Source organism: Haliaeetus leucocephalus, unplaced genomic scaffold, assembly GCF_000737465.1.
Source record: "Haliaeetus leucocephalus isolate CR32 unplaced genomic scaffold, Haliaeetus_leucocephalus-4.0 Scaffold730, whole genome shotgun sequence".
In the NCBI taxonomy this organism is placed as follows: domain Eukaryota; kingdom Metazoa; phylum Chordata; class Aves; order Accipitriformes; family Accipitridae; genus Haliaeetus; species Haliaeetus leucocephalus.
Window position 1 is genome coordinate 1,733,967 of NW_010973166.1, and position 24,336 is coordinate 1,758,302.

The 24,336-nt window shown below is 51.8% G+C and overlaps 2 protein-coding genes across 2 annotated transcripts in view; one reads left to right on the top strand and one right to left on the bottom strand.

Moving 5' to 3' along the window:
* The window catches only part of ASTN1 (astrotactin 1), a 63,838-nt gene extending 59,373 nt beyond the window's left edge, over nucleotides 1-4,465 (top strand). The window contains exon 27 of the mRNA XM_010580723.1: nucleotides 4,231-4,465. Within this exon, the coding sequence (XP_010579025.1) occupies nucleotides 4,231-4,465 (235 nt within the window). The remainder of the gene's footprint in view (nucleotides 1-4,230) is intronic.
* A 10,555-nt stretch (nucleotides 4,466-15,020) lies between these two features.
* The window catches only part of PAPPA2 (pappalysin 2), an 88,291-nt gene continuing 78,975 nt past the window's right edge, over nucleotides 15,021-24,336 (bottom strand). The window contains exons 19-20 of the mRNA XM_010580724.1: nucleotides 17,107-17,205; nucleotides 15,021-15,095 (exon numbers count right to left, since the gene is read on the bottom strand). Of these exons, the coding sequence (XP_010579026.1) occupies nucleotides 15,021-15,095; nucleotides 17,107-17,205 (174 nt within the window). The remainder of the gene's footprint in view (nucleotides 15,096-17,106; nucleotides 17,206-24,336) is intronic.

The window sequence follows — 24,336 nt, forward strand, 5'->3', positions numbered from 1 at the left end:
GTGCTAAGCTGCCACGGCAGGTTTTGGAGGAGGTTGCCCTGAGCTCTTCTTGGCTGAAGCAGTACCTTCATGCCTGAATGAGCACCATGTCCTCTCCCTGGGCTCCTCCAGGTCACTGCAGCCCCTCCAGCTGCCTGGGGATGGGGTGCCTCATGCTAAGGGCTTGCAGAGACAGCCAGATGTTCCCTTTTCCCCATGTCCTTCGACGTCTGCTTTTGTCTGCGTGGTTTCCCAGTAATGTGGATGTTTCCAGTCAGTTTAGCAAGCTGGGCTGGGAGATTGTGTGGGCTGCAGCGGTGTTTCATAGCATCTGGCCTCCAAAGAACTGGAGTCTTGAGCCCATACAGAAATCAGGATTACTTCAAATGTACGTCAGCAACAGCTCTGATTTATGAAATGCATGGCCTGCACCTTACCCCCTGTCCCACACCTCCTCTTGCTGGTCTCACCACTAGCTGTCTTCCAGCCGTGCTTCTCCAGGTCACCACTCGTGGATTTGTAGCAGAGGACTGGACATCTTCCTCGTACCTTGTCTGTCCTCCAAACCTCTGCTAGGTGGTCAGAAAGACTCAGCAAATATCTGGTGGCTGTCTTAGGCACGTCTCCTAGTTCAGCTTTGGTGGGAGACTCCTAAGAGATCCTGCACTCCCTGGGGCTAAGCTGGGGTTTCTCCTCTTTCCCCTTTTCCCATTTATGTTCTAAGAAATGTGAGCTCTTTCAGGCACAGCCTCAAAGCTCAGTAGCGACATCCCAGTGCTTGGAGTCTTGTTAAGGCTAAGGCTCCCACCAGCTCCTCTGCCCAGGGTTGCTTCATTCCCATGACACCGAGTGGGATCAGCAGGCTTGGACTTATGTCCCACCTTTGTCTCAAGCCCAGCTGCGGTGATGCCGCTCTGTCTCCGTTTCCAGATGTGAAATCCAGCCCCAGTTTGCACAGACCATCTGACATCTGTTGTGATGGTTTGCGTGAGTACATAAAGTTCCTTACGTGACAGACTGGAGTTGTCACACAGCCACTGCTATCGCTGAGGCTGAGCATTGCCATCGCTGCTTGCTGCCTCAGTGAGGAGACCAAGGACCAGCCAGAAGGTGTGGTGGAAGCTGCTGCCTCGAGCCCCACGAGGCAGAGGTGCATTGGCATGGAGCAGCCAGAAATGCCACTGAATTGGCCAAATGTTACCATTTGCTGTGTGAATCTATGCGCCAGAGGGTTAATTCCACCCTCTGGAAATGCTGGAGCACTTAGGATGGGATGACGCAAGTTGCTGATGAAGTGTTTGCAGCTCGCGCTACTTGGAAAGAGACATTTAGGCAGCTGCAGTGGGTTCTGGTGATGACAAATCTTGGAAAGCAGACCTTCTGTTTGATCGTCTGCGAGGGCGAAGCATCCAGACTGGTGGTGACAGGACAAATCACTTGCAGATGACATTATTTAGCCGGCAGACAGAGTGTTTGTTTGACTGTTGCTGATGCTCCTTTGAAGTCCTGGATGTGGACCCACGCGACTGACTCTACCATGTCCCTCCTCCTCCATGCGGCCATGCTGCCTTCTGGCTCTGCTCGCTTGGGGTGCACTCGCCTCCCTTCTTGGTGACACTGGCTGCTGGACCAAAGGAAGCGAGGGTATGTGCCGATAACTTGCCTGGGGTTATGAAAGCGACTCACTGCCTCCCAGTCTGAGAAGGGGTGCAGAGAGCCCTGGACTTTGCATAAGGAGAAGAAATAGAGGGAAAGGCAAGCCATTTTCTAGCAAGTAATAAGTGATGCAAAGCCTGGTGAAGTCTGGTGGTGTCTATGGGCTTTGAGCCAAAATCTGTGGGACCATATTCAACGTTCCTATTAGGGTACCTGTGACGCTGGAGGAAGAGGGGCAGTCGTGGCACCTTGCCTAGATGTCTAGATGTGAGGACCAAGACAAGTGAGAGGTCAGCTACCTTCTCATGGCTGGAAGACCTGGCCAGCTTGGGTGGCTATCTCCAGAGTCAACACCATGCTACATACCTTCACCTCTCTGCTGTCCTCTGGATGTGAGCCCCGGGGCTGCGGGTGTCACATTGCTGCAGAGCTGGACAACCTCTTGGTGGCTCCAGACTGGCCCCTTGGAGCTGCAGCCACCTCCGTGATGGACCTCTTGAGGGTTTCCTCTCCAGGAATGGCAAGGTTGGCTCTGGCTGGGCCTAGGGTAAATTAATTCCTCTCCAAGCAGCTCTCCCATGGTGTATCTGGCCTGGAGGAAGGTGTGGAGGGGCTGTGGATATTCCTCCATGGTTGGTATATGTACCCTTGAACTGTCAAACCAGCCACAACACAGCCATGTACTCCACACACAACCCCTGCTTATCCAAGTAAGAATGTGACAAAGAGGGTTTTTTCCCCTAGCATCACCATTTGTGCCTCCGCTGCCTCTTCTGTGCTGAACAGATGCTGAGTTAAAGCTACCAAGGGGATGTATCTTCCCTGTCTATATTAACACACCAATTGACCTTGAAGCTGGCTAGGAAACTTATCCCAGCTCTTGAGACACTTAAACTTTTGTCTGGGTTTACAGGCACATGCAATACTCACCTTCAAGACACTTCATTTGAATCCATTACCTCCGCATGTGTCAGGTTCCGTGGAGATCACCCAAAGTGCTAGACAAGATTAAAATGAACATAATGTCTTTTATCTGAACAAACTGTTTTTCTTGATAAAAGCATTAGAAACACAATTTTAAGAGGAAAAATGTGAAGAGAACACACTTTAGATCATATTTGGCCAGGATCCTCTACGGTCTTCCAATATCTTATCCAATGTGAGGGGTTGGTAATTTAGCACTTTCTTGCTACCAGAACAAGCGCACACCAAGGCTATGTTGCCCTGGGGGTGCTGTGTGTCTGTCTTCTGCTGAAGATGGATTCGTCCCGGACTTCCTCTCCCTCTGTCACCCAACCTTCTCTCCTGGCTTCCTTGGCTGGGTTGTGGCTTTTTAGGAAACACCGCTGCCGCGACCTGCCTTTCCTTGTTTTGCTCTCTGCAGTTGGAAGATGCAAAATGCACATGCAAAGAACTGGGGAGCTCTGCCACATCCCCTGCTCTCTCAGAGCTTTTTGGATCAAACCTATGTTGTATGCCTCAGTATATTCCTTCTAGTTTGCATGCTGTCCTGTGGGACATGTTTCCTAAACTGTTACTAAACATTGCAAGTCATGTACCAGGAGTGTCATTCATTGTATTTATATCTTGTGATATTGCATCTTAGGACAATCATAATTTTTAACTCACCTTCAGTCTTCCATACAGACCCCCACAAGCCAGGCATGATATTTTGAGTGATTTTTTTTCCTAAATCTCCTTCATACTCATTGGTGTCCCAGCGTGCTGGCTCCCAATACTGTGCATTTCTTCTCCATCACGTCCCCCTCAGCCACATGATGGCAAGGGAGTGATGCTCCTGGTATGCCCACCTTTTCCCTGCCCTTCCTGCCATGTCACTGGAGGTGTCTTACACCAAGCCACGAGTGACCAGTGCAATTCCCAAACATGCAACACATGTACTTCATGGAGAGGACACACATGATGACACTGCCCTGGGCTGGCCGCACATGTCATGCCTGACACCTTTTAGCATTTCTCCCCACTGCCTGCAGTGCTATCGGCTCCCACTTTCCTATCTTGTTATATCTGGGGTCCAGTAGCTGCAGCAGTGACTAGTGATGCCATTTGAGTTGTTGATGATGTCCATCCCAAGGGGTGTTGGGGGTCTCACAGCTACACCTGTGACTGTACCCTCACTAAACCCTCAGCAAACCTGGCCTTGTTGTGGGGACAATACAGGGTTGAAGAAGGGAGGACAGGGCAGGGAAGTGTAAAGTGAGTCCCAAGACCAGCGCAGCAGGTCCAGCACCACCATGGTGGCGTGGGCATCTCTGACCTGGGTAGGGGCTGTTCTCACGTGCATTTAGGCTTTCAGTGCTGCCATGGGCTGGTGTGTCCTGCCCCATCATTCCTCCTCGTCCTGTCAGCATTGGGCTCCACTCTGCTGCTCTCCATGCTGCCTGACTCTTGCGTTATCTCTTCTCCCTCCAGGAGCTCCCGTGGTCTCCTTAACCGTCTTTGCTTTTCTCTCCTCATATGCTCCTTCTGCCCTTCCCACCATCACCCTATGGCGTCTCCATCACCCCTGCTGCCCCCTCGCTGTCCATCCCCACCTCCCACCCCGGCATCTCCCCTTGCCTGTCCTCACTGCAGGAAGGCCGGCCTCATCCTCTCACAGCTGGGGGACCTCAGCAGCTGGTGCAATGGCCTCCTGCAAGAGCCCAAGATCAGCCTCCAGCGCTCGTCCCTCAAGTACCTTGCCTGCCGCTACAGTGAGATCAAGCCCTATGGGCTCGACTGGTCGGAGCTCAGCCGGGACCTCAAGAAGACATGCGAGGAGCAGACGCTGAGTGTCCTTTACAATGACTATGGTGACAAGGACTACTGAGGGTTGCAGGTGCCCGCTCTCACGCTGGCCTTCCCACAGGCATTTGTGAGGGTTTTATACACGGACCCATGGCGGGGGTGGGGGGGTGGGTGTCGCTGATGTTTCTGGAGGCGAAAATTTGGACCGGGGAGTGAAAACAGCTGCTCTGTGCAGGACTGACTCAGTATTAGTTTCTTCTTCGACTTGGCCAAAAGCCTTTCTAGTTAGAAGTCTTGTGGGACCCAGTTTTCTTGGTTTTGTTTTATTCATTTTGCCAAGAGGTTCCTCAGCATCGATGGAGAGGGCAGGTTGGGAGGGCATGCTCTCTCCTCCTGCCCCATCCCTGCCCTGGCTGTGGGGACCTTCCCCAAGGGTGGGGGACACTGGTCATGGGAGAAACACAGTGACACAGCCAGGATGGGAGAGCAGGTGATGCAGTGTTCAGAGAATGGAGGCAGGGCATGCAGGTCAGGTTGAGATGCTAATGGTTATGGCTGAATAAAACAGCCACTGGATGGCCAAAAGGATTGGGATTTTTTTTATTTTTTATTTTTTTTTTTAAATTGTAAAGCATGAGGTCTGGATGAGACCTGGCTGAGTAACGGTGCCGTTGCAGGGCAGGGCTGGTGGGGTGTCACCAGCTGGGGCGAGGAGAAAGGGGCATTGGTTACCCCATCTCCTCAGGTTCTTATGTCATGGTCAACGCCCATGTCTGCTCCAAGTTGCAGAGTCCTCCAGAGAAAAGGCAACTTGGCCTCAGGGCCAGTGGTCAGCTGGATATCGTGAGCTTTCTTCTTGTGGGACCACATTCCTAGGAAGTTAACTTAAAAATCCCTTCCATTATTTTTTTTTACCCACCATAATAAAGACTTTGAAGCAATGTCAAACTACTGCTCAGGAGACCTCCAGCCAAGACAGTACCACCCAGATGGCATGGATGAGGCTGCCTTCTGCACCAGCCACCCTGTAGCTGTGGCGTAGCCTAGGCTCTGCATGGTGAGGGGAGCGGGGTGTAGTGTACCCCGACACAGCGGTGGAGGATAGTCCTGGAGATCCTGGTCCCAGAGAGTGCTCGGTGACACAGCGTGGCAGGCAGGCTTCTGGGGGTGTTGCTTGCCCGTGTTCAGGTTCACATCTGCAGCTCTCACCGGTGACTTTTTTTTTAAACCAGAGAACTGGGGTTGTCCTGGGACACTGGGCTTGGTTCAGAGCAAACTGTTCTCCAAAACCTTGTTACCACTGATGGTGTTGGAGGCAGCAAACAGCTTCCTTTTAGCTTCAGCTTCCAGCCTGGTTCTCGGAGGAGGCAGCTCTGGCCTTTCCAGCTGTGCACCTTTGATCTGGACAAGCCAGGAGCCCTACAGTGGGATTTTTACGATGCCTCTTCAGAGAGAAATTTCCTTTTCATTATTTCAGTCTTGGCAGGAGCAATCTTCAGTCTGTCTCTTACAATTTTCTGCCTCATTCCTCCTCCTACCTGCCAAGGACACAGCTCGAATATTTGCATGGTTCTGAGAGGGAGGTGGCTGTGGTCCGCAGCCAGTCACAGCTGACAGCGCCGCAATACAGTATTTGTGCAACAGCAGTTCAGTATCTTCCTGCAGGATCACACAGCGCTTTGCTCTTCCCTTCTTGTGGGCAGACCTCTCCTCCAGGGGCAGCTGGCCTGGACTGGGGAGCTGCTGGGAGCAGCCACCAGCCGTCAGTATTACCTGGGCATCCCCATGTTGTTTCTGTGATGAATGTGTCTAGCAGGGGTCATCAGGCAAACGCCTGCTCTTTGCAAGAAGGAAGTCTATTGGATCCATTTGGCTTTTTCTTACATGTTTCTCCTTATATTTTGATGTGCCTGATGCTGCCAAGAGCTTGGGGCTCAGAGCAAGACCAGAGCCGTCTCTGTATGCAGATATATGTGGGCAGGTGATCTGTACTGAGCCGTTGCTCCTTTGCCTTTCAGCCACCGGCAGTCTTGGCCAAGACACTTTGGTTTCTCCTCTTGTTTCTCCCAGCAGATGCTGAGGCAACTTTTAACATCCAGCCAGGCAGCTGTCCAGGGATGGGCAAAGGGCACCTCTGCTCAATACCTCAAAGGGATGCTTGAACGAAGGCTGCTCTGGCCCAGATGCAAGTTGGATCCTCACCAAGTAATACTGCTTATGTGGCCTTTATATGAAATGCAGACTGTTTTCCTTTGGGAAGCAGTCTCCTCTCTTTTATTGCTTACTAGGTGCAGCAGCAGGGACGGAGCCTTGCAGTCTGCCAGCCACTTGCCACAACGTTGCCAGGAAAACCCTGAACACCCCATGCGTTCACACCTGCCTAGGTTACTTTTTCGCCTGGCCCCAAGATTTGCGCTGGGGCTCTGCAGATATTTCTGTTCTGCTTCTGTGCTCCCATTTCAAAGCCCTTGCGTGGTCAAACAAAACCCCGCAGCATCATCAGCCGGCTGGGCTGGAATCTGCTTCCTCGCCCCCAGCTTCCGCATGGGCTGGGAGATGGACAACCCTGGAGGGCAAGGGGAAAGCCACCCATCCAAAGTCCTTTGGCAGCACTCTCGCAGTGTTGGACGGGACTCGGCATCCCCATCCCGTGACAGACCACTCAGTCTGCTGGTGGGGCTGTGCTCCGCTTGGTTGACCACTGCAGCATTGCTGCCCCCACTGTGCCAGCAGGTCGTGCCAGTGTGGCACGTCTGCGGGGCCGTTTTCACCATGGCCCTGGCTTTGTAAAGGCTTCCTTCTTGGTTTCCTCACTCTGGCTTTGCAAGTCAGAATTTTGCCCAAGCTTGGTTTTTTCTTGCCAAAATCCCTCAACTAACACATAAGCCCATCTCAGACAAATTCCAGCAGCTTGCCGTGGGGGCCCAGACCGGAGTGGGGGGCTGCACCATGGCTGGAGACCTGGTCTTGGTGAGATGTGTTGTATGGGGCTTGCTCACCCAAAACAGCCATGGGTGAGCCCCAAGGCATGCCCTTCCTTGCAGAGCTGACACCGTCCACATCTGCTGCAGGGTCCTACTGTGGGGTCTGCACAGTATTTTCTCTCTTGGACTCCTAGTTCTTCCCATGCTGCCAACAACATGAAAGCTGGGAAAGACACTATTTTCCATCCATTTCTGCAACCTCTCTCGTTCCCCTGCCCTCTCTTCTTGTTTTATTTCTGAATTAATGAGCGATCATTCACCTGAGATGAACCTCTGGGTCGTTATCTTTTCTTTGCTGCACCCGTACTCCTGTAATAGCATTACTACCTTTTACTTGTCGTGGAGTTACTTAACATATAAAGATGGTTTGGTCCTTTTCTTTACAAAGATGGCTACAGTTCATGTTCCTTGATGTTCTATTAAAACTCTAATGTGACGTTTTACTACTGTAGATTGAAAGTAGGGTGCTTTAGGGTGAGATAGCCATGTGTCAAGAAACACAAAACCCTTCCAGATTACTCAAAAAAAAAAAAAAAAGGTTTTAAACAACAGCAACAAAAAAAATCATTGTAACACTATGTAAAACTCCAGATGATAATTTAACTGACTATTAAACGGAGCTGTTAGTAATCTGTGGCTCTGGCAAACTGGAGTGTTTGTTTATAGTTTTGGTCCAGTTGATGTCATCTTTTGGTAGCGGATGAAATACTCCCAGCCTTTGAACTCGGGTGCGTCTTCACACAAGTTTAACATTAGCCTGTCTGCCCACTGGGTTAGCCAAGTCCTGAACCACTCAGTGCCTACAGCTGGAGCTGTGTCCTACGCTTCGCCTCACCTACCTGCTCTGCTGGGCATGGGAAGACGCAGATGCCTGCAGACACCTTCAGGTTTTGGGAGGAAAGACTGCATTTACACATCCTTGGTGAGGGGCTCTCAATCCTTGCTTTGCAAACCTCTGCGGATGCTGGGAATTCAGGAGCAGAGTCCAAAAAAGCTCCTTTTTTGGTATGTAAGGTGGATGGGATGGTGCTGTCTGGTGGTCAACCACCACCTGAGAACTTCCTGGTCCATCTGGCAGACTTGTGACAGAGGACTAGCAGTACCATGAATATTAATGTCCTACAAACAATGAGAAAGTCAGTGCCTAAGCAGAGGTGAGAACTGCAAGGGATGCCTTAAAAGTCATTTACAGTGCAGTGTTGTGTCTAGTGCTCAGGCCATCAGCACTTGTAGCAGCTGGCCCCTTGGCCAAGCCCAGTGTGTATTGCTACTTGCCCTGCCAGATGGGTGGGAGAGCTGGGGATTACTGTGGGCAGGCAGGATGCCTGGGTGGACATGGGACAAGAGGGATTTAGGGGCTATAGCGCATGAATCCATAGGAAACCAGACTTCATCAAGTCTCATGGAACAACTTGATTTTTATTTTTTTTTTTCTTTTCCCACTACTAAATTGCAGGAAAATAAGCTAAAAATACACCCGATACTTTCCTTCTGCTATTTTCCATGCAGTTAAGTGCTGTGGCTGCCACCGGCTCATTGCACAATAACCTGTGGCTGTGGAATGAGATGTGAGGAGGAGAAGGAGGTGGAGAGAAGCCGCGTGGCAGTGGAGCGTGCAGTTGCAAGCCTGAGCTGCTGTGTAAGAAAGTCTCGGCATGGCTGGCTCATCACCTCTTTGCCAGACCAAAATCTCCTCAGGGGTCATCTGACTTGCCAGTGATGGGGGTTTGGAGAAAGCCACCCCAAAAAGGATGAAGCAGACTGTAAGGGATGCATCACCAGTACAATTGCAGCTTTTTAGGAAGGGTTTGGTAATGTGTGTGTGTGTTGGAAGGGTTGCTGTTGGCCAACAGTCCCTATTCATTCTCAGAAAGCAGGTACCAGTAGGGATTGCTGCATTTCAACACTTGTGTGAATGATGTGGCACTGCTGGAACCCACACACAAGGCACTGTGTCCCCATGGTGCTGGTGGCTGCCCCATTTCTTAATGATTGACTGTGTGGTCTCCTTCATTGTAACGGCTGACAAAGTTTTTCAAATCCAGTTTGTGTTGCTGAACAAGCCACCACCCTGCTCAACCGCACGTCCTCATCATTTGGGGGATGCAGAAGCTGGCGCATCTTGCCTTGAGGCTGGGTGTTGGGCAGAAACAGGGGGACAGGATGGGAAAACAGTTCTTCACTTGGCTAGTCCCATAGACAGCTGCTCTTTTTGTTTTAAATGCAAGACATACAACTGGGGTCCTGGTTGCTTGGAGCTGTGGAGCCCCTTAATGCACCGTCCTTCATAGAGCAAAGCTGGCCCTGGTGGAAGTGCATGATGTGGGGAGCTTTGCCCCAGAGAGGACTTCTGATGTCACCAGATGTGGTTCCTCTTTTGGGGAGCAATGAGAGAGGCCGTACAAAGACCAGAATTGAAGGAGAGGCCAGTGCAGAGCAAAGGGAGGCATGTGGCCATCAGAGATGGCTGAAAGAAGAGGGAGTGGGGTTTAAAGACAGGACAAAGGAAATCAAAGATAATGAAGAGGGAGACTCAGGATGAGTTGACTGACCCTAGTAGGAATACACCCCCTTTGATTTTGGGCATCTCCACCCCAGCCCCAACCCCCTGGACATGGTGCAAGGGCCAGCACTGGAGGCAGACCTTCCTGCAGCCCTGCCTGCATGCCCCTGTGTCTGCCATCCCCAGCTGCTCTGGTGCAGGCAGCCAGAAGGACCAAGGGCTTGCCGGGGCCTCACTTGCTTCCAGCAGCAACACAAAACCAAAGCACCTCAGCTTGTTTCAATCAGGGCCGTGTACATACAGCTTTGATTGCTAGTGACGGGAAGGCCATCCCGGCCACGGTGAGGAGGGAAGGCTGTGCAATGCACCCAGCTGCCCTGGAGCTGGCAGGGGCAGCTCCACGTCCCCGGGTGCTCCCTGCTTGCCTAGCCACCAGTGCAGCACTGGGCACCCCGTGTTAGGGGCTTTTCCTTCCATTTTCTCAGCCCATCACTCCTCTCTGGGGCCCTTGATGTGCTTGGGTCAACCCTGCAGGAGGAAATTTGGGATTTCATTGCTTTCCATAGCCTTGGCATTGCCCTCCGGGGTCCAGCAGCCCCCTGGCCCCTAACCCACTTCAGGTGCTTGTGTTTTTCAGTCCTTTCTAATCTTTCTACTTGCTCAGCCGTAATTCACCTTCACCACTTGCAAGCAAGGTGCGTGGTGAAGGAAAGAGAAATAGCTCCTAGCATGGCTTTGGTCTTTTCAAACTCTGTGCTGAGGTGTGAAACAGCAAAGGGGCTACTTGAGGGACCATCTTGTCCCTGTCTGATGTGGGGAGAGGCTTGAAATGTCCCCAGAACTGGTCCATCAAAAAACGCAGCCTGGATTTCGTTAGCTGCCATTCGTGTTTGCTTGCTCTTGGAAGCCAACCTGACTTTTTTTCAGGGCCATTTTATTTGTTCAGTTGAAACTGTCTTAAAAAAGGAAAGGGAAAAAAAACTGTGACATGGACACCAAAACACCTGAACAGTGGAAAAGGTAGCAGTGGGAAGAAGAAAAATTCCCTTTACCCAAAGTCTATAAAAAGCAGTATTCCCTTCCAGTAAACAACCCTGCGGGCCTGAGGAAGCGACCACAGGGCAGGCTGGTCCCATTGCAGATGTAGTCACCAGCTGTGGCCACTGCAGGCCATTGTGGCTTGGTGGCTCCGTGCCCAGCATCGTGGGAGACCTAGCTTCCTAGGGGCCACTGGGAGTCAGGAATTGCCACAAAGAAAGCCTCCTGACCCCCAGCCGTATGCTCTTCCTCCTTGTGTCACTGGCATGATAGCCTTCTAGCGTGGGACTTCCAAACCTGGCCCAGATGGTCCAGGTGCCTCTGGTCCAGAGGGGATGCTCAGGTACGGCTGGGGACACACAGGGCTGTGGCTGCAGCAGGCTCCATGGGATGGTTGCTTCATCGAATGCTGCAAATCCCATTTTCCAGAGCATCAGAAACACTGATTCAGCCAAGTGGACAGAGCAGGACAGCTGTGGGCAGCTTCAAAGCAAAGTCCTAACCCATGAGGGGTCCTATGAACGTCCCCTGCCTTGGTGACATGGGATGTTTGTGGGATTTGGGAATGTCCACAGGAGGCAGTTCAGCTGGTACTATGCAATAAGTTTGCCCCGGTCCCTGTCATGCTTTGTGCCGGTGGTGCACTGAAGTGAATGGAGTTGGGTGCCTTGGGCTCACCACTGTCACTGGAGAGGCTGGAGCTGGCTGCAGGGGCACTGTGGCAGGGCCACCCACCTTGCGCAGGGCTTTTTTGTGTTTCCCAGTCCATATGTACAAAGCTTATCTGGTTGCTTAAAAAAAAATAATAAATTCCCACAATCTTTAAGCAACTTTTTTTATTGTCTTTGGTTTTAACTCTCTTGCCAGGGTGCCACATGGCATGTCTCTCTGGCTCTAGTGTGAGCCATCCCCTGGTCCCTGTCCCCAGGGAGGTGGGGTGTGAACACACACAGATACTCTTTCCTTACCTTTAAGGTGGGTTATTTACAAAAAGTGATTGGCATTGGACCCGTTTGTGGCATAACTAGCAGAAGACCATGTGCAAAAGTGTCCTTGCAGCTAGTGGCACAGCAAAAACTGCCTGGGTGGCAGCCTTGAATAGGGGCAGCATTGGAGGTGTGTGTGTCCCCAGCCCAAAACGCAAAAGAGCTCTCCCACTGCGCTGGCACAGTGCTGGGAGAGTCTGTAGTTTGGGGTAGAGGAGGGCATGCGGGAGCGAGGATGCTGGGAGCAGCTGAACCACCTCCCTCCCCCAGCCTGGCCCCGCTTTGGGTGAAGCAAGGAGGCAAAAGAGGTGGAGGATGGGAAGATTATTTATTTTTCATAGATTTTTATAAAAAATAATTATCAAATACAAAAAAATAAAAATAGCAGCAGCCTCCATTGTGAATAAAACCCTAAGGGACAAAAACCACTCAGTGTCGCTATAGAAGAACAATATTTCAGTACGTAGAAGCTACCCATTCATGAAAAGCACATATGTCTATCAGTCAAGCCAGCACCCCTGGCCCCGCCCAGTTCCCCAGTCCATGGGATATGGTCCCTTCCCTGCATCCACTGGTGAGCAGGGACAAGCTGTTGTTGAGACCAGGATTTTCATGCCAAAAGGCTAAAAATTTGGTGTCTAAACACATAGGCATCCAGGTAATGCTGACACCAGGCAGGAAAGGGTTTGGCATGGCAAGATGCTGGGACTTGAAATTCTCCCTCTGCGTGTCACCCTCATCCCATGTCCCCACCATCTGGGGGCTGCTGTGCCCCCTGCTCCTGCTGTGCTGGGATCCCTGGATCTCCCCTTCCCTGTGCTGGTGGAGCAGGACGGGCTGCCCGAGCTGCACAGCCTGGGGATGTTGTTGTGGCTAGAAGAGTCTCAAAGGGCCTTCTTAAAATTTCCTTGGGTTGTTTGAGGGGGGTTTTTTTAATTGAAAAGTAGATCTCTGTCAAAAAATTGCAGCGCTCTGCCAAACTGACAATGCATTTGAGTGATAACCCCGGGATGTTGTCACCTGTGCGTGACGGGAACAGAAATGTCAGTGAGGCCCTGCTGCAAGAGGAGATGGGGCCCATCGCCCAGTCCCCCCACCCCACATCCTCTCCTAGACCAGGGCAGGCAGGAGGTGACCCACCGTGGAGTGATGGGGACACTTGGGATCAGGAAAGGGCCTGGAGAAGGACAAGGCAGCTCCCATCTGGACGCTGGTGGGATGTCCAGGCCCCTACCTCTGCCCCTACTCCTGTCCTCCAGCAAAACATAACTTTAGGAGATGCCTGACAAAAAAAAGTGGTGGTGGGGGGGAAGCTAGCGAAAGCCAAAGGATGCCTTGAAAATCCCCGGTCTCTCCACACCGTGTCACCCTCTCTCCATCACTCCCACACTGGACAAACCCTGGCTTGGAGCTTGCCTCCACCAGCACAGGCCATGGGGGGAGGATGCAGCGGGGCAGCCTTGGGTCTCTTGGTCCCAACCTGCAGCTGGACCCGTGGACACGGGGGTCCATGCTTCTACTCTGTGGTCCCTTCTCTGCTCTCCTCTTTCTATCCCTTTTCTCTGCTTCTTTGCAGCACAAAACCATCGGGGATAACCCCAGCTGGAGCCAGGCACCTTCCCTACCTGCTGCCTCTATGGGACTGGGTCCAGGCTGCCAAGCTGAGCTTCTGGGAATCAACTAAGGGGGGGCAAAGTTTCTAGCTGGGCTTCTTTGGGGCTAGAAGTGGATCTGAAGATTTTCACTTAGTGCCTACAGGAGAAAGAGACTCATGAAAGTCAGCGACTGTATATCCACCATGAAAGGCTTGGCCATAGACATAGTAATAAGGAAAATCTCAATGGGAAAAGATGATGCTCAAAGTCTCCTGACAGGTCATTTGGGTCCTGTCTCTCCTTGCATTACAGGGTCTGATCTCCTCTGAGAACTGCTGACAACACTGTCGAAGCTCATGTTTGGAAATGAGATGTGGGAAAGAAAAGCAGGACCGCTTCATCGTCCTTCAGTCAGACCATCACACAGCTACTCTGAGTTGCACACTAAGTCTCTCGTCTAGTTGGGTGCACAGTGGCCAGGGGGAGCGGGGCAGAGAGGGACTGTTGCATGTCCTTGCTCCTACTGACCATGCAGTGATCCCCATGGACACGTAATCCTTCCCACAGGGCCCTGAAATAATGGGTGACAGGCATCTGCGGTGCCCTTTGGGGCAGCAGCGTTCACCAAATCTGCCATGCTTGCTGGAGTGATGCAAGGGCACAGCAGCATTTCTTCTCGACCTCAAAATCCCGACGCAGGGTCCTAAGCAGAGCAAAGCAAAGCACTGGCAAATCCCAAGGGCAAAACTTCGTGCCTGCAAGATGCCAAGAGAACATCGAAGTTGCAGCCTCCATGCTGCCTGCCTGGGGAGCTCTCTCCTGGCGTGGCCTGGGTGTTTGGCTTCTCTGTCCTCCTTCCAGCTCCCTCTCAGCAAGGAAGAGGGAATTCCCTGCTCCTCCCACCCCAACCTGCGCTTTTACCAATGGTTGTACTTCACAGCAGCATGGGTGTGTGACAAAGGATATCCTTTCTCAGCTTCATCAAGAGCAAAGAAAATATAATATATATTTATATATATATTATATATATGTATATATATATATAATTAAGTTTAAATATTTGCAGAGAGATCACAACTACCTCGACCTTGCTAAAAGAAGCCTGTACAGCAGAGGGGGGTGAACAGTGACAAAACCCAGAGCAAAGACAGACACCCAGATGCTGGACCAGGACAAATATCCGTGGCAGCACCTAGGCTCTTGGCGTGCAGCCCAGCCCAGCGCATGGCCAAGGTGGTGCCAGACCCTCGGCTGAGCCCCTTGAGTGTGCACTGGGCCCCCGTGTCCTGGCTGGGTTCGGGAGGGAGCAGCGATGGGGAGGGGACCGCCATGCGCCTGCCCTCCCGTGCCGCAGCCCGCTGGCTGCTCGGTGGCCTTGACCCATCGCCTCCGTGTGCGGTCACCATCCCCCTGCCTGGCTCTTCCTTATGCCTCCTGCCCCCTCGCACCCCACTGTTCCGCAGCGGCCCCCCTTGCTGCCCCTTCGCTCCTCCGGCGCTCGCCTGACCGAGAGAGGCCCTTCGTGGTGCCGCTACTGGTTCTCCTCGGCTGCCGGGTCACGGCACGTGCATTCGTCCTGGTCACAGTCAGCAGCAAATGGGATCACCTGGGGGGACCAAAGGGAGATGTAAGCCTCTGCTTTGAGATCCCTAGCTCCTGGCACCCCTACGCCTCTGCAAGCCCTCTCCACCCAGGTACAGACAGACAGACACTTTGGGCTGTGCCCTGATGTTGTTGGCATTGTAGAGACTGCCAGGCTCCGCGCTCACAAGAAATGGGCTGTGATACAAGCTGTCCCTGGCTGAGTTCTGTTCTTAGTGTTTTCCTTTTTGTTAACTTGCGTTTCAAATTTTGCAGCCAAGCGTCAGCTTGAGTCTTGTGCCCCAAATGTCAAACCCTAGGGAGAAGTCTCCCCTGGTGGGTGTGAGACATTTGGGCTAGGGCTGGCAGTGGTGAGGCACCTCTAGATTTCAGTTTTACTTTGGCCTCTGTTAGAAAGCTCCCCTTGTCCATGTTTGAGCCCACAGACCTGTCCTTCAAGCTACTCCTGGCTCTTCCAGGCTCAGCAAAGCATGAAGGTAGCATACACCTTCTGCACACACCTCATCTTCTGCACCTCTTGGAGGAACTCAGCCAAGCTCCCAGCTGCAAAGGCTGGCCTCCACACTACCTGATATAGGAGCCAGGGTAGATTCATACAGTTCTTGTGCACTATGGATTAAGAAAACCCAGGCAGGCTGGAGGCTGTGTAAGCAGGAATGGCCTTCAGTGGGGCAGGCAGTGGGTCTGTCTGGGGCCACACACAAGCTGTGCTGCTTTGAGACATCCCATGTAGGTAGAGAGGCTCATTGCACATTACTTTCTCTATAACAACTGTATGTGGCCTAGCAAGCTTATGTCACCTTAGCTGGTGGCAGCAGAGCAAGGTGGGAGGGCACCAGCAGAGCATCTGGCTCCTGGTTGACAGTTGCCCAGTCATGGGCCATGGGAGCTGAGAAAAGTTTCCTCCAGAGGTTTTATACACACCAGGCTCAGAGCCAGGAGTTTTTCTTTCTGTGGAAGCACATTTGATTTTTCACAGCCTGTGCCAGTGAGAGGCTGGAGTGGTTTTTTTGGTGTTTAAACCCCATATTCCTGCATCTGCCTTAACAGAGACGTGCTGGAGGCTTGTGCGACAGGAGATCTGGGACCTGTGGGGTATGCAAGCTGGGGCTGGACCTCCTGAGAGCCATGGGACTGAATCCCCCCACCTTCCACTGCGAACTCGTCCTTTAGTTTGGCCCGAGATCCAGATGTCTCAGACCTCCTGAGAGCTGTGCCTTGCTCCGAGATGTCATGATACCACTGTGGAGGTTTCACTCGTCACTTGCGTGTAAAGCCTTTTCTCTCCTATCTTAACTAGATCTTCCCAGGATTTTATTTTTCCTTTTCCCTGTGTGTATGTGTGTGATGAAAGGAAAAATGACTCAAGCTCCACAACAAAGATGAGAAGATCCAAATTCACATATTTTTGCAGTGAGAAATTATCTCATGCCCTATGATTTGTTTTGCTGTTGGATATGCTTAGAAAGGATGGGCTGTGAGTGCTGGATAGCAAGTTAGGTGGGAGGGGAGGTTGTGATGGGAGACAAAGAAGGGTCTGTGCAACCCCAATGCCAAGTTGCTCCCTCCACGCTATTCCTCCCTCCTTCCCTCCCCAGGAGAATTGGGAGGGAAAGACAGCCTATAGCGGACGCCAATGGACCATACCAAAAATCCCCTGAGACTGCTCAATTATATGACAAGGTGACTTCTGACTCACCGTGGCTAGCACTACATCCTATGGAAGTCATTCCTTTGGGACTTGTTTCCCAAAAAGAGAGGGAATCCCGTGAACCTCAGTGGGAGCTGGGCTGAGCTTTCAGTCCTGCTGGCCTGAGTCCAAACCGCGCTGTTAATCAGTGGGATGATGTCTATCAGCTTCAGCTGGCTTTGGTTTAAAATCATGGGTTTGTTCTCTGTTCATGGGAGAATTGCATTGCAGGCTCGGTTCCATGGCCAGTAAAGCCAAAGAGCATGGCTAGCAATCACCACTTAATCCTAAATCCTGGCCAGCACCACAGAAGATGCTCACTTACCTTCCTGGAGGACAGTGTGGAAGAGCAGCAGTCACCCCCGTCATACTGGCAGTATGCCCGGTTGTTGATGGTGTCGCACCAGCCGTCTGCTTGGAAGGGCTAGGCAGAAAAACCAGTCTTTGCTAAAAGGGTTTTTCAAAAGCATAAAGTTGCCCCCAAAAGCAGAGGTCCCAGGTCCTCAGCAAGGCCCCTGTGCACCTCTGATAAGGGCTAAGGCCCAGTTCCACCATACACAACCCCCTCTTCAAAGCCAAAGAGCACCAGAAGACTGGTATTCTGGATGGTGTGTATGGAGAACTGGGTGCTCGGAGGGCAGCAGTTGTATCTCAAGGATCAGGGAATTGTGTCAGGAAGCAAGAAAGCAAATCCGCATCGCTAGAGAGGGCTCCAACCTGAAAGCCACAAGTCCCCATTCTCATCTCACTCAGTGCTTCTCCATAGAGTCCATTGCCACCCACCTAGCAGTCAGTTCACCACCTCACTGTAATCCAGCTCTCTGCATGTTCACAGCTGGGGCAGGGCTCTGTAAGAAGCTGACCCAGCTCTTCTCTCCAACATCCCTCCTCCAAAAGAGCTTGACTCTGAAGTTGAGCTTGGTGACCTGTCTTGGGCAGCTAAGTACAGAGAGGCTGTTATGAGGATTGGTAGAGCATCCTGCTAGAGGATCAATCTCAGGGAGGTAGGTGCTTTGTCTCCCTTGGACTATGAGAAAGGTTCAGCAAGGTCAGGAGTCTCCCAGAAGTACTTGCACTCAAGGCAAGCCAAGGACTGGCAAGCCTTTGTTGCAAGGACTATGCCTTTTTCAGAATGCTCTTGCTCTGGCTCTGACCCTGAGGAAAATGTCCCCAAATTCCTCTAGACTCTCCACTGGAAGCTCTAGTACATGACTCCACCAAACCTTGCTGGGTTGGACTACAAGGCTACTTATCTGGTGGCCAGCTGGGACAAACAGAAGGGATCTTCATTAAGCACTAGCTCCCTGCAGGCAAAATCCAACTCTTGATTGAGCAGAGAGGGCACCAGCCTACTGATAACCAGAAATAGTGGCAACCTGGCCACCTTCCAGCTTCAGTTTTGGCCATCTTCCTCCTCATTTCTCTTCTTTGTGGCCCAAATCTCACCATCTGTAAGGAAATTGCATCGTTGAGTGGTGGGGGATTTTGCATTGCCAAAATAATGGTGGCTGTTCTTTGCAAGGCACAGCCCAGTGCCCTTTGCCGCTCTCCTGTGAGTCACTGTCAGGTCTGCCTAGACAACCAGGGATTTGCAGATCCCAGCTTGCCTTGGTGCAGCTCGGATAAATGCTCTATCACTAACAAGTCTTCTTTACTTTCAGCTCTAATATGGAAACAGAAAGCTATTGCAGCAGAACAGCTCTCCGTCCAGAAATGTTAAATGGCACATGCAGCCATTCAAAAATCCATTTTATTGTTGTTTAGCTACATGAGTCATCTGATCAGAGAAGAGAAACAAGCAACTGGGGCTGGGAAGCAGCCAACTAGGGCTGAGAAACAATGCTGTGCGACTGGTGCAACCAAACAACATGCATCTGAAGCACTTGCAATGAACTGTCAGGAACAATCTGCAGCCAAGGTTTATTTATCACAGATACACATCAGCACTGCCAAGCAACAGCCGAATGTGCTAACAATGGAGAGGCCATTCATTAACTGAGTGATTAGTAATGAAGTGCTTTTCCCGCTCCAGGCTCTGTGATGGTAGCTACTGGCCCAGCAACCATGGCCAACCTCCAGGAGGACTGCTGTCATCAGAAAGGGCTCTTGGTGAAAACCTGGCCACCCCTTTGCTCATGGAAGCAGCTGACCTGCTTCACTGGATCTGGTGGCCCCAAACGACAACTGGGCTTCAGCAAATACCTGGACCAAGCCTTTGATGGACACTTGCCCATAGCACCCCTAAAACAAATGACAGCCAGCTGAAAAATGTCACCACTCTGCAATAGCCCTGCATCCACGGCACCAAAGCCAACATGCGGGACTGGTGGTAATGCCAATAAATCACAGGAAAAAGCCATACCAAAACCAGGGAACTGATGTAGCTTTTTGTCATCATGACTCACAAGGAACAGAAATGGGCTTAATGCAGGCTAATGTCACTTTAGGAAGTAGCAACAGATTATGACAAACCACCCAGTCTGACTGTGCTATCAGTACCACAGTTCCTGGGCCAAATCCAGGCAGCCACAGAAAGATCACATTTTCCTGGAAGATCTCACAAGAGAAGACGACCAAGCACACCTTTCTACAGGTGGGAAACTGAGGCACAGCTGGGTTAGGTAGCTCACTCAAAACCAAGAAGGGATTTGGCTTCTGTCATTGCTGTCGCAAACCATGTCCAGAGGAGACCAGGGTGCAATTTCACCAAGGTTAACACTCCTTTTCCATTGAAAAGCATCAGTAGGTCTTAAATGATGGTGATCAAAGAAAGTCTCTGAGCCATGAAGCAGCTTTGAGAACCAGGAGATCCAGGACAGGGATGCTGGGACTGCCTGGTGCAGGGATGCAGGCAGGGGACTGGCCAGAGTCACTGGCAGAGAAGAGCTCTTCTGGGTGTGATTTGCTTTTGCAGCCTTCCACGCAGTGGAGTTTTTCCTTGAGCTTTGCTCCATATGTCATGACTCACTGGCAAAACAACACCCGCTGCTTCGGTAGTTTCCATACAATTATGGGGAGGTTTGCCCATCCCGGCTGCACAGGTCTGAAATGATTTCCAGATCTTGTGTGAAAGGTGGGGGGAGGACAGAGTCAGGGACAGGATGAGGAAGGAGAGGCTCTCAGTTTCTCTCTATACTTATTAGGGCTAATTGCCCCCTCCTCTCAATCTGCCGGAGCCCGTACCCCACCCTAAACAAATACAGGCTCCTATAGCAACACTTGTTGGGGAAACTTAACAACTCATGCTCCAAATTACATTGGAAAAACATATGAGGGGAAAATAAAAAATGACTAATTGGATTTGAGGCTCAAGAGAGCCAGGCGCAGGGTTTGGGGACTGCTGTCCCTGCTCCTCACCCGGTGCCTGGAGAACACAGCGACTCCCATTGCTTCGCCTTGACAAGAATCTCCAGCTGGTTTCATCTTTGCAAGCAGAAAGAGCAAAGTAAGGTGCTGGTGGATCACCCTTGAGGGCACAGGCACCCTCGTACTTGCATCAGTCTCATTTTAGTCTTGTAAGAGTCATGGCAAGGGAGGACATGGGCAATGCAATCTACTAAGAGCACGTGATGGGAGAGGAAAACCCGTACAGACGCTGTTCAGCCTGTGCTTGGGCCGTGGGGCTCCACAGAAAGCAATGCCAGCAGTGAGAGAAGGGAGGTTTGCCTGGGTCCGTGACTTGCAGGAACACCCGACAAAGTTTTAAGATGCTGACAAGAAAAAAGAAGACACCAGTGCCCAACCATGCCATACGAAGGCAATGGATGTGATCCAGGAAAATGGCCAGCTGGGTTTCAGTCACCAGAATATGCATCCTCCAGTGTGGGGGGAAAAAGGGCTGGTTGAAATGGCTCGTATAAATTGGGAAAAAATGAATAAGGTAATTGTTGCAACCGCCTCACACCGCATTAAGTGATAGGGAGCTGCTCGGCTAGGTGGTATGCCACCGCGGCAGCCAGGCTGTGTCAGCGAATCTCCCCGCTCGCGCCATCCATCTTCCTTGTTTATTCAGACAGGAGCTTCAGCGGGGCATGTGTTAGCACGTGGAGGTGCAGCATCTGGCACTGCTGGGCCCAAGCCCTGCGCTGCCGGCATAAAAATAGTAACCACGAATCAAGTGCTTGGCAATTTAAACAGGCTAAAAACCCACGCGCTTTCAAAGCCGGGAATCAGCACAAATGAAAAGAGAAAAAAATTAAAGGGAAAAAAAAAAGAGGGAAGAATATTCCAGGCAAAGGAGGGATGTGGGAAAGGCTGGTTAGATCCCTCCACATCCCAGGCAGAAGCATCTCAGAGGGCTTGGCAGTGCCATTTCTCTCGAGGCTTCCAGGAGATGCCGTGCAGGAGGTACCGTCTCCACGCGGTGTTTTTCCACCATCCCTGCGGAGCCCCAGGGCCTGGGCCGAGCTGGCTGGCTCCCTCCTGGGGGGCTGCTGGCCTGCTCAGCAGGGAGCTCCCAGTGCCACTGGGGAGGCAGGCAGGGTCCAGACACTTTTATTCAAATCCATCTTATGTGTAGGTTGATTCACTGCAAAAGAGCATGAAAGGGTGCAACAGAGTGAGGGAAAGACGGAGCATGAAGAATAAATCACAGACGCCATCCGTATCATACATACTTTGGTGCTGCATCACAGGCATTTGATGAACATTATTTCCCAGGAATGCAGGTTTTCCTCTGGTTGAGCAGACCTGAAGGCCCAGTACCTTGCTTTTGGCGATGATCCATTCCAGATGCTTTGGAAGAAGGTGGAAAAAAGCACCCGGTCAATTGTGTAACTGAAGAGCTGAAAAGACTCTCCTGCACTGCCGTTGGGATAGAAAGTGCTTGCGATTTCAATCTGCCCACAGCTAGAGAAAACCCAGATCCCAGTTTCAGGGAATGAGGTCCAGCCTTAATAAGCAAAGTGTTTCCTTTCCCCCCAGCCTTTGGGAGGCTGCACAGGTCCTGGGCTTTGCAACTGTGCTGCTCCCATCCAAGCAGGGTGCATAGTTTGCTTTCACGCTGCTTCTAAGTCAGCATGGATTTTGCTGTCCTTTCGTCCTTCCCTTTGGGCATTGGTATTTGGGGCATTGACCTTGGATCCTTTGCATGCTGAGACAACCACATGCGACCCTGCAGCTGAGGGTCAGGTGTCTTTGTCCTTCTCAGCTGTCACTTTCCAAGCAGCTCCAGAGGAACAGGGGAACTGTCATTTCGGCAGGGGAGACAGGCAGGGACTGGCCCTGGAAAAGCTGCGGCTGCCATCAGACCCACGCCTTGTGCATCAGCTTCACCGCTGTGAATTCTGCTCTTGCGATGGATGAGTCGTTAGTGGTGGAAGGATCAGTTGGAGGAGACAGGAGGGAGATGGCATGGCAGGGGAGACAGGGACAGGGCTGGGCGATAAACCTCTGCTGGGGAAGTATCTCCCCTCGCTGTGCTTGTGATCTTCTAGGAGCCTCGCAAGGTCTTTGAGAGCAAGCCTCCAAAAGTGTCAGCATGTGCTCAGCACCAGAAATGAGAAAGTAGCAGTAACCAGGGCCAGGCTCTCACCAAGCACAGCTGGAAACCCCAGCCCATTTGGTGACAGAGGGATGTCAGCCCGAACCAGGACTCGCCGAACCACAGGACATGGACCTTGAGCTGCCCCAGGGCTGGAGACTGCTGCAGCTTCAGGGCTCTAACGTGTGCAAGCCGCTGCACTTGGTGGGAGGAGCAGGCAGGGGCGCGTGGGGAAAGGAAAGCACGAAAAGGCTGCAGCAGCCCTTGGCCAGAGCTAGGCAGAGGGCAGCTTCTCCCAGCTGGATGCCTTTCTTTCCTTCCCACCTCAGCCACTAGCCAAGATATTTCAAAAGCTCTGGGAGGTCCCCGGGAGGACTTGAAGAGTGCCCAAAGCCTTGTTAAAAGTTTCGTTCACTTAAAGCCCCTATGCATCCACCACCCCAGCTTGGGTCCCTGGAAATTACCCCTCCCATCCCTGCCCACATCCCTCCAACATTGCTCCAAACCACTGTTTCCCTACAGAAAATGGGCTGGTGTCAGTCCCTTCAGCCACAGACACGGCAGGAGCTAGTTAAAGTGATACTATAGCCCAGTGTCCCCAGGACACATCCCTTTCCTTGCACACACACGCACACTCACACTGGTGAGGCAGAGAGCCCGGCCATTCTTGGCTCCCCCTGCTTGCCCAGGGAAGTTGACTGGGAATGCAGACTGTGGGAGGAAATGACAATGTTCATTGTTTGGATTAAATATTTTTCTTGGCCCTCTCTCTGTTGCAGCGTGTCTTTTTTTTTTTTTCTTCTCCCCCCCTCAACACCCCAAGCACATTCACTTTCCCTCTCTCCTTCCTGAGGCTCTCCGGCACGCAAGGAGGAAATCAGCTCTGAAAAACACAGAGAGGGACAGAGAGGGAACAGGGCTGGCTTCTGCTCAAAAAGCTTTTTGCGATGCCTCACTGCCCTCAGCCACTCCAAGCAGCAAGCGAGCTCTACCTGGCCCATCACAGCGAGGGAGGCAGGGTGAGCACTGCTCAGAGGAAGAGAGCTCTAGAAATTTGGCAAGTGGCACCTGGGACCAACTGGCCTGAAGAAAAGAAAAGAGAAACAAATTCCTACAGACCTAGTGCTTCATCCACCATTTTTGTGTCTCCCAGTTTCTGTCCCCTGAGCTGTCCCTCTGCTCCTTTTGAACCATGGCAGCTGTCCCTTGGAGCCACACGCCTGTAGGATGGCTTACTTGGAGACATCGTGGACCTGCTCCGTCACCTCAGACACAGCCAGAAAGCAAAATAGACAAATGCCAATTGTTTCTGAGCTTACTGGTGTCCCTGAGCCGCTCACTCATCAGCTCAGCGTGCAGACCACTTTCATCACATCTCAGGTCTTCAGGAACATCTCCTCCAGCTCCAACATCCTTCTCCCCAGGCCTCACTAAGAAAACAGAGGTTTGTTGCTTGAGAAAGTACTCCATATACTCAAAGGAATGTTTCAAGGAAGAGGTGACAGACTGCAAGGCGGCATCCTGCTGTCTGGTTTCAGCCTATGTGCCATCACTTGTACTGCCGCACCCAAGGCAAGCAACAGCCCAGCTCCCAGCAGTCTTGGTATGCAGCTCTAGGTGTTCTTCAGGACAAAGGGGGTCCCTTGGACATGGGTTTCCTGCAAACACCTGGGCCCCGTTTGAATCAATCTGGATTTAATTTGGACAGGATCAGTGTCTGAAGGGGGATGGAGAGCACAGAGGTTAGACTGCTGCTTGGTCTCCAGCCTGAATGCTGCTGTAGATGACCATACTGGGAGAGCAGGTCTTTGCTGTCACGGTGTCTGAAAGTGCTTCTGTGTCCCAGGCCAGGATTTGGCTTGGACACACTTCTGCTGCAGAAGTGAGTATGTGGCACTTTGGGCTACTGAATGGGGATGCATTTCTTTATCCGTGTCCTGCTCTGTGGCTTGCTCCTCAGGGACCCCATGTCTCAGCAGACAGTGACCTGGAAAGTGCTTTGTGCAGTCCACAGGGACAAGAGTGAAGAAAGGGATGGAAAGGTGGTGTAGATGAACACCACATCAGAGTAGG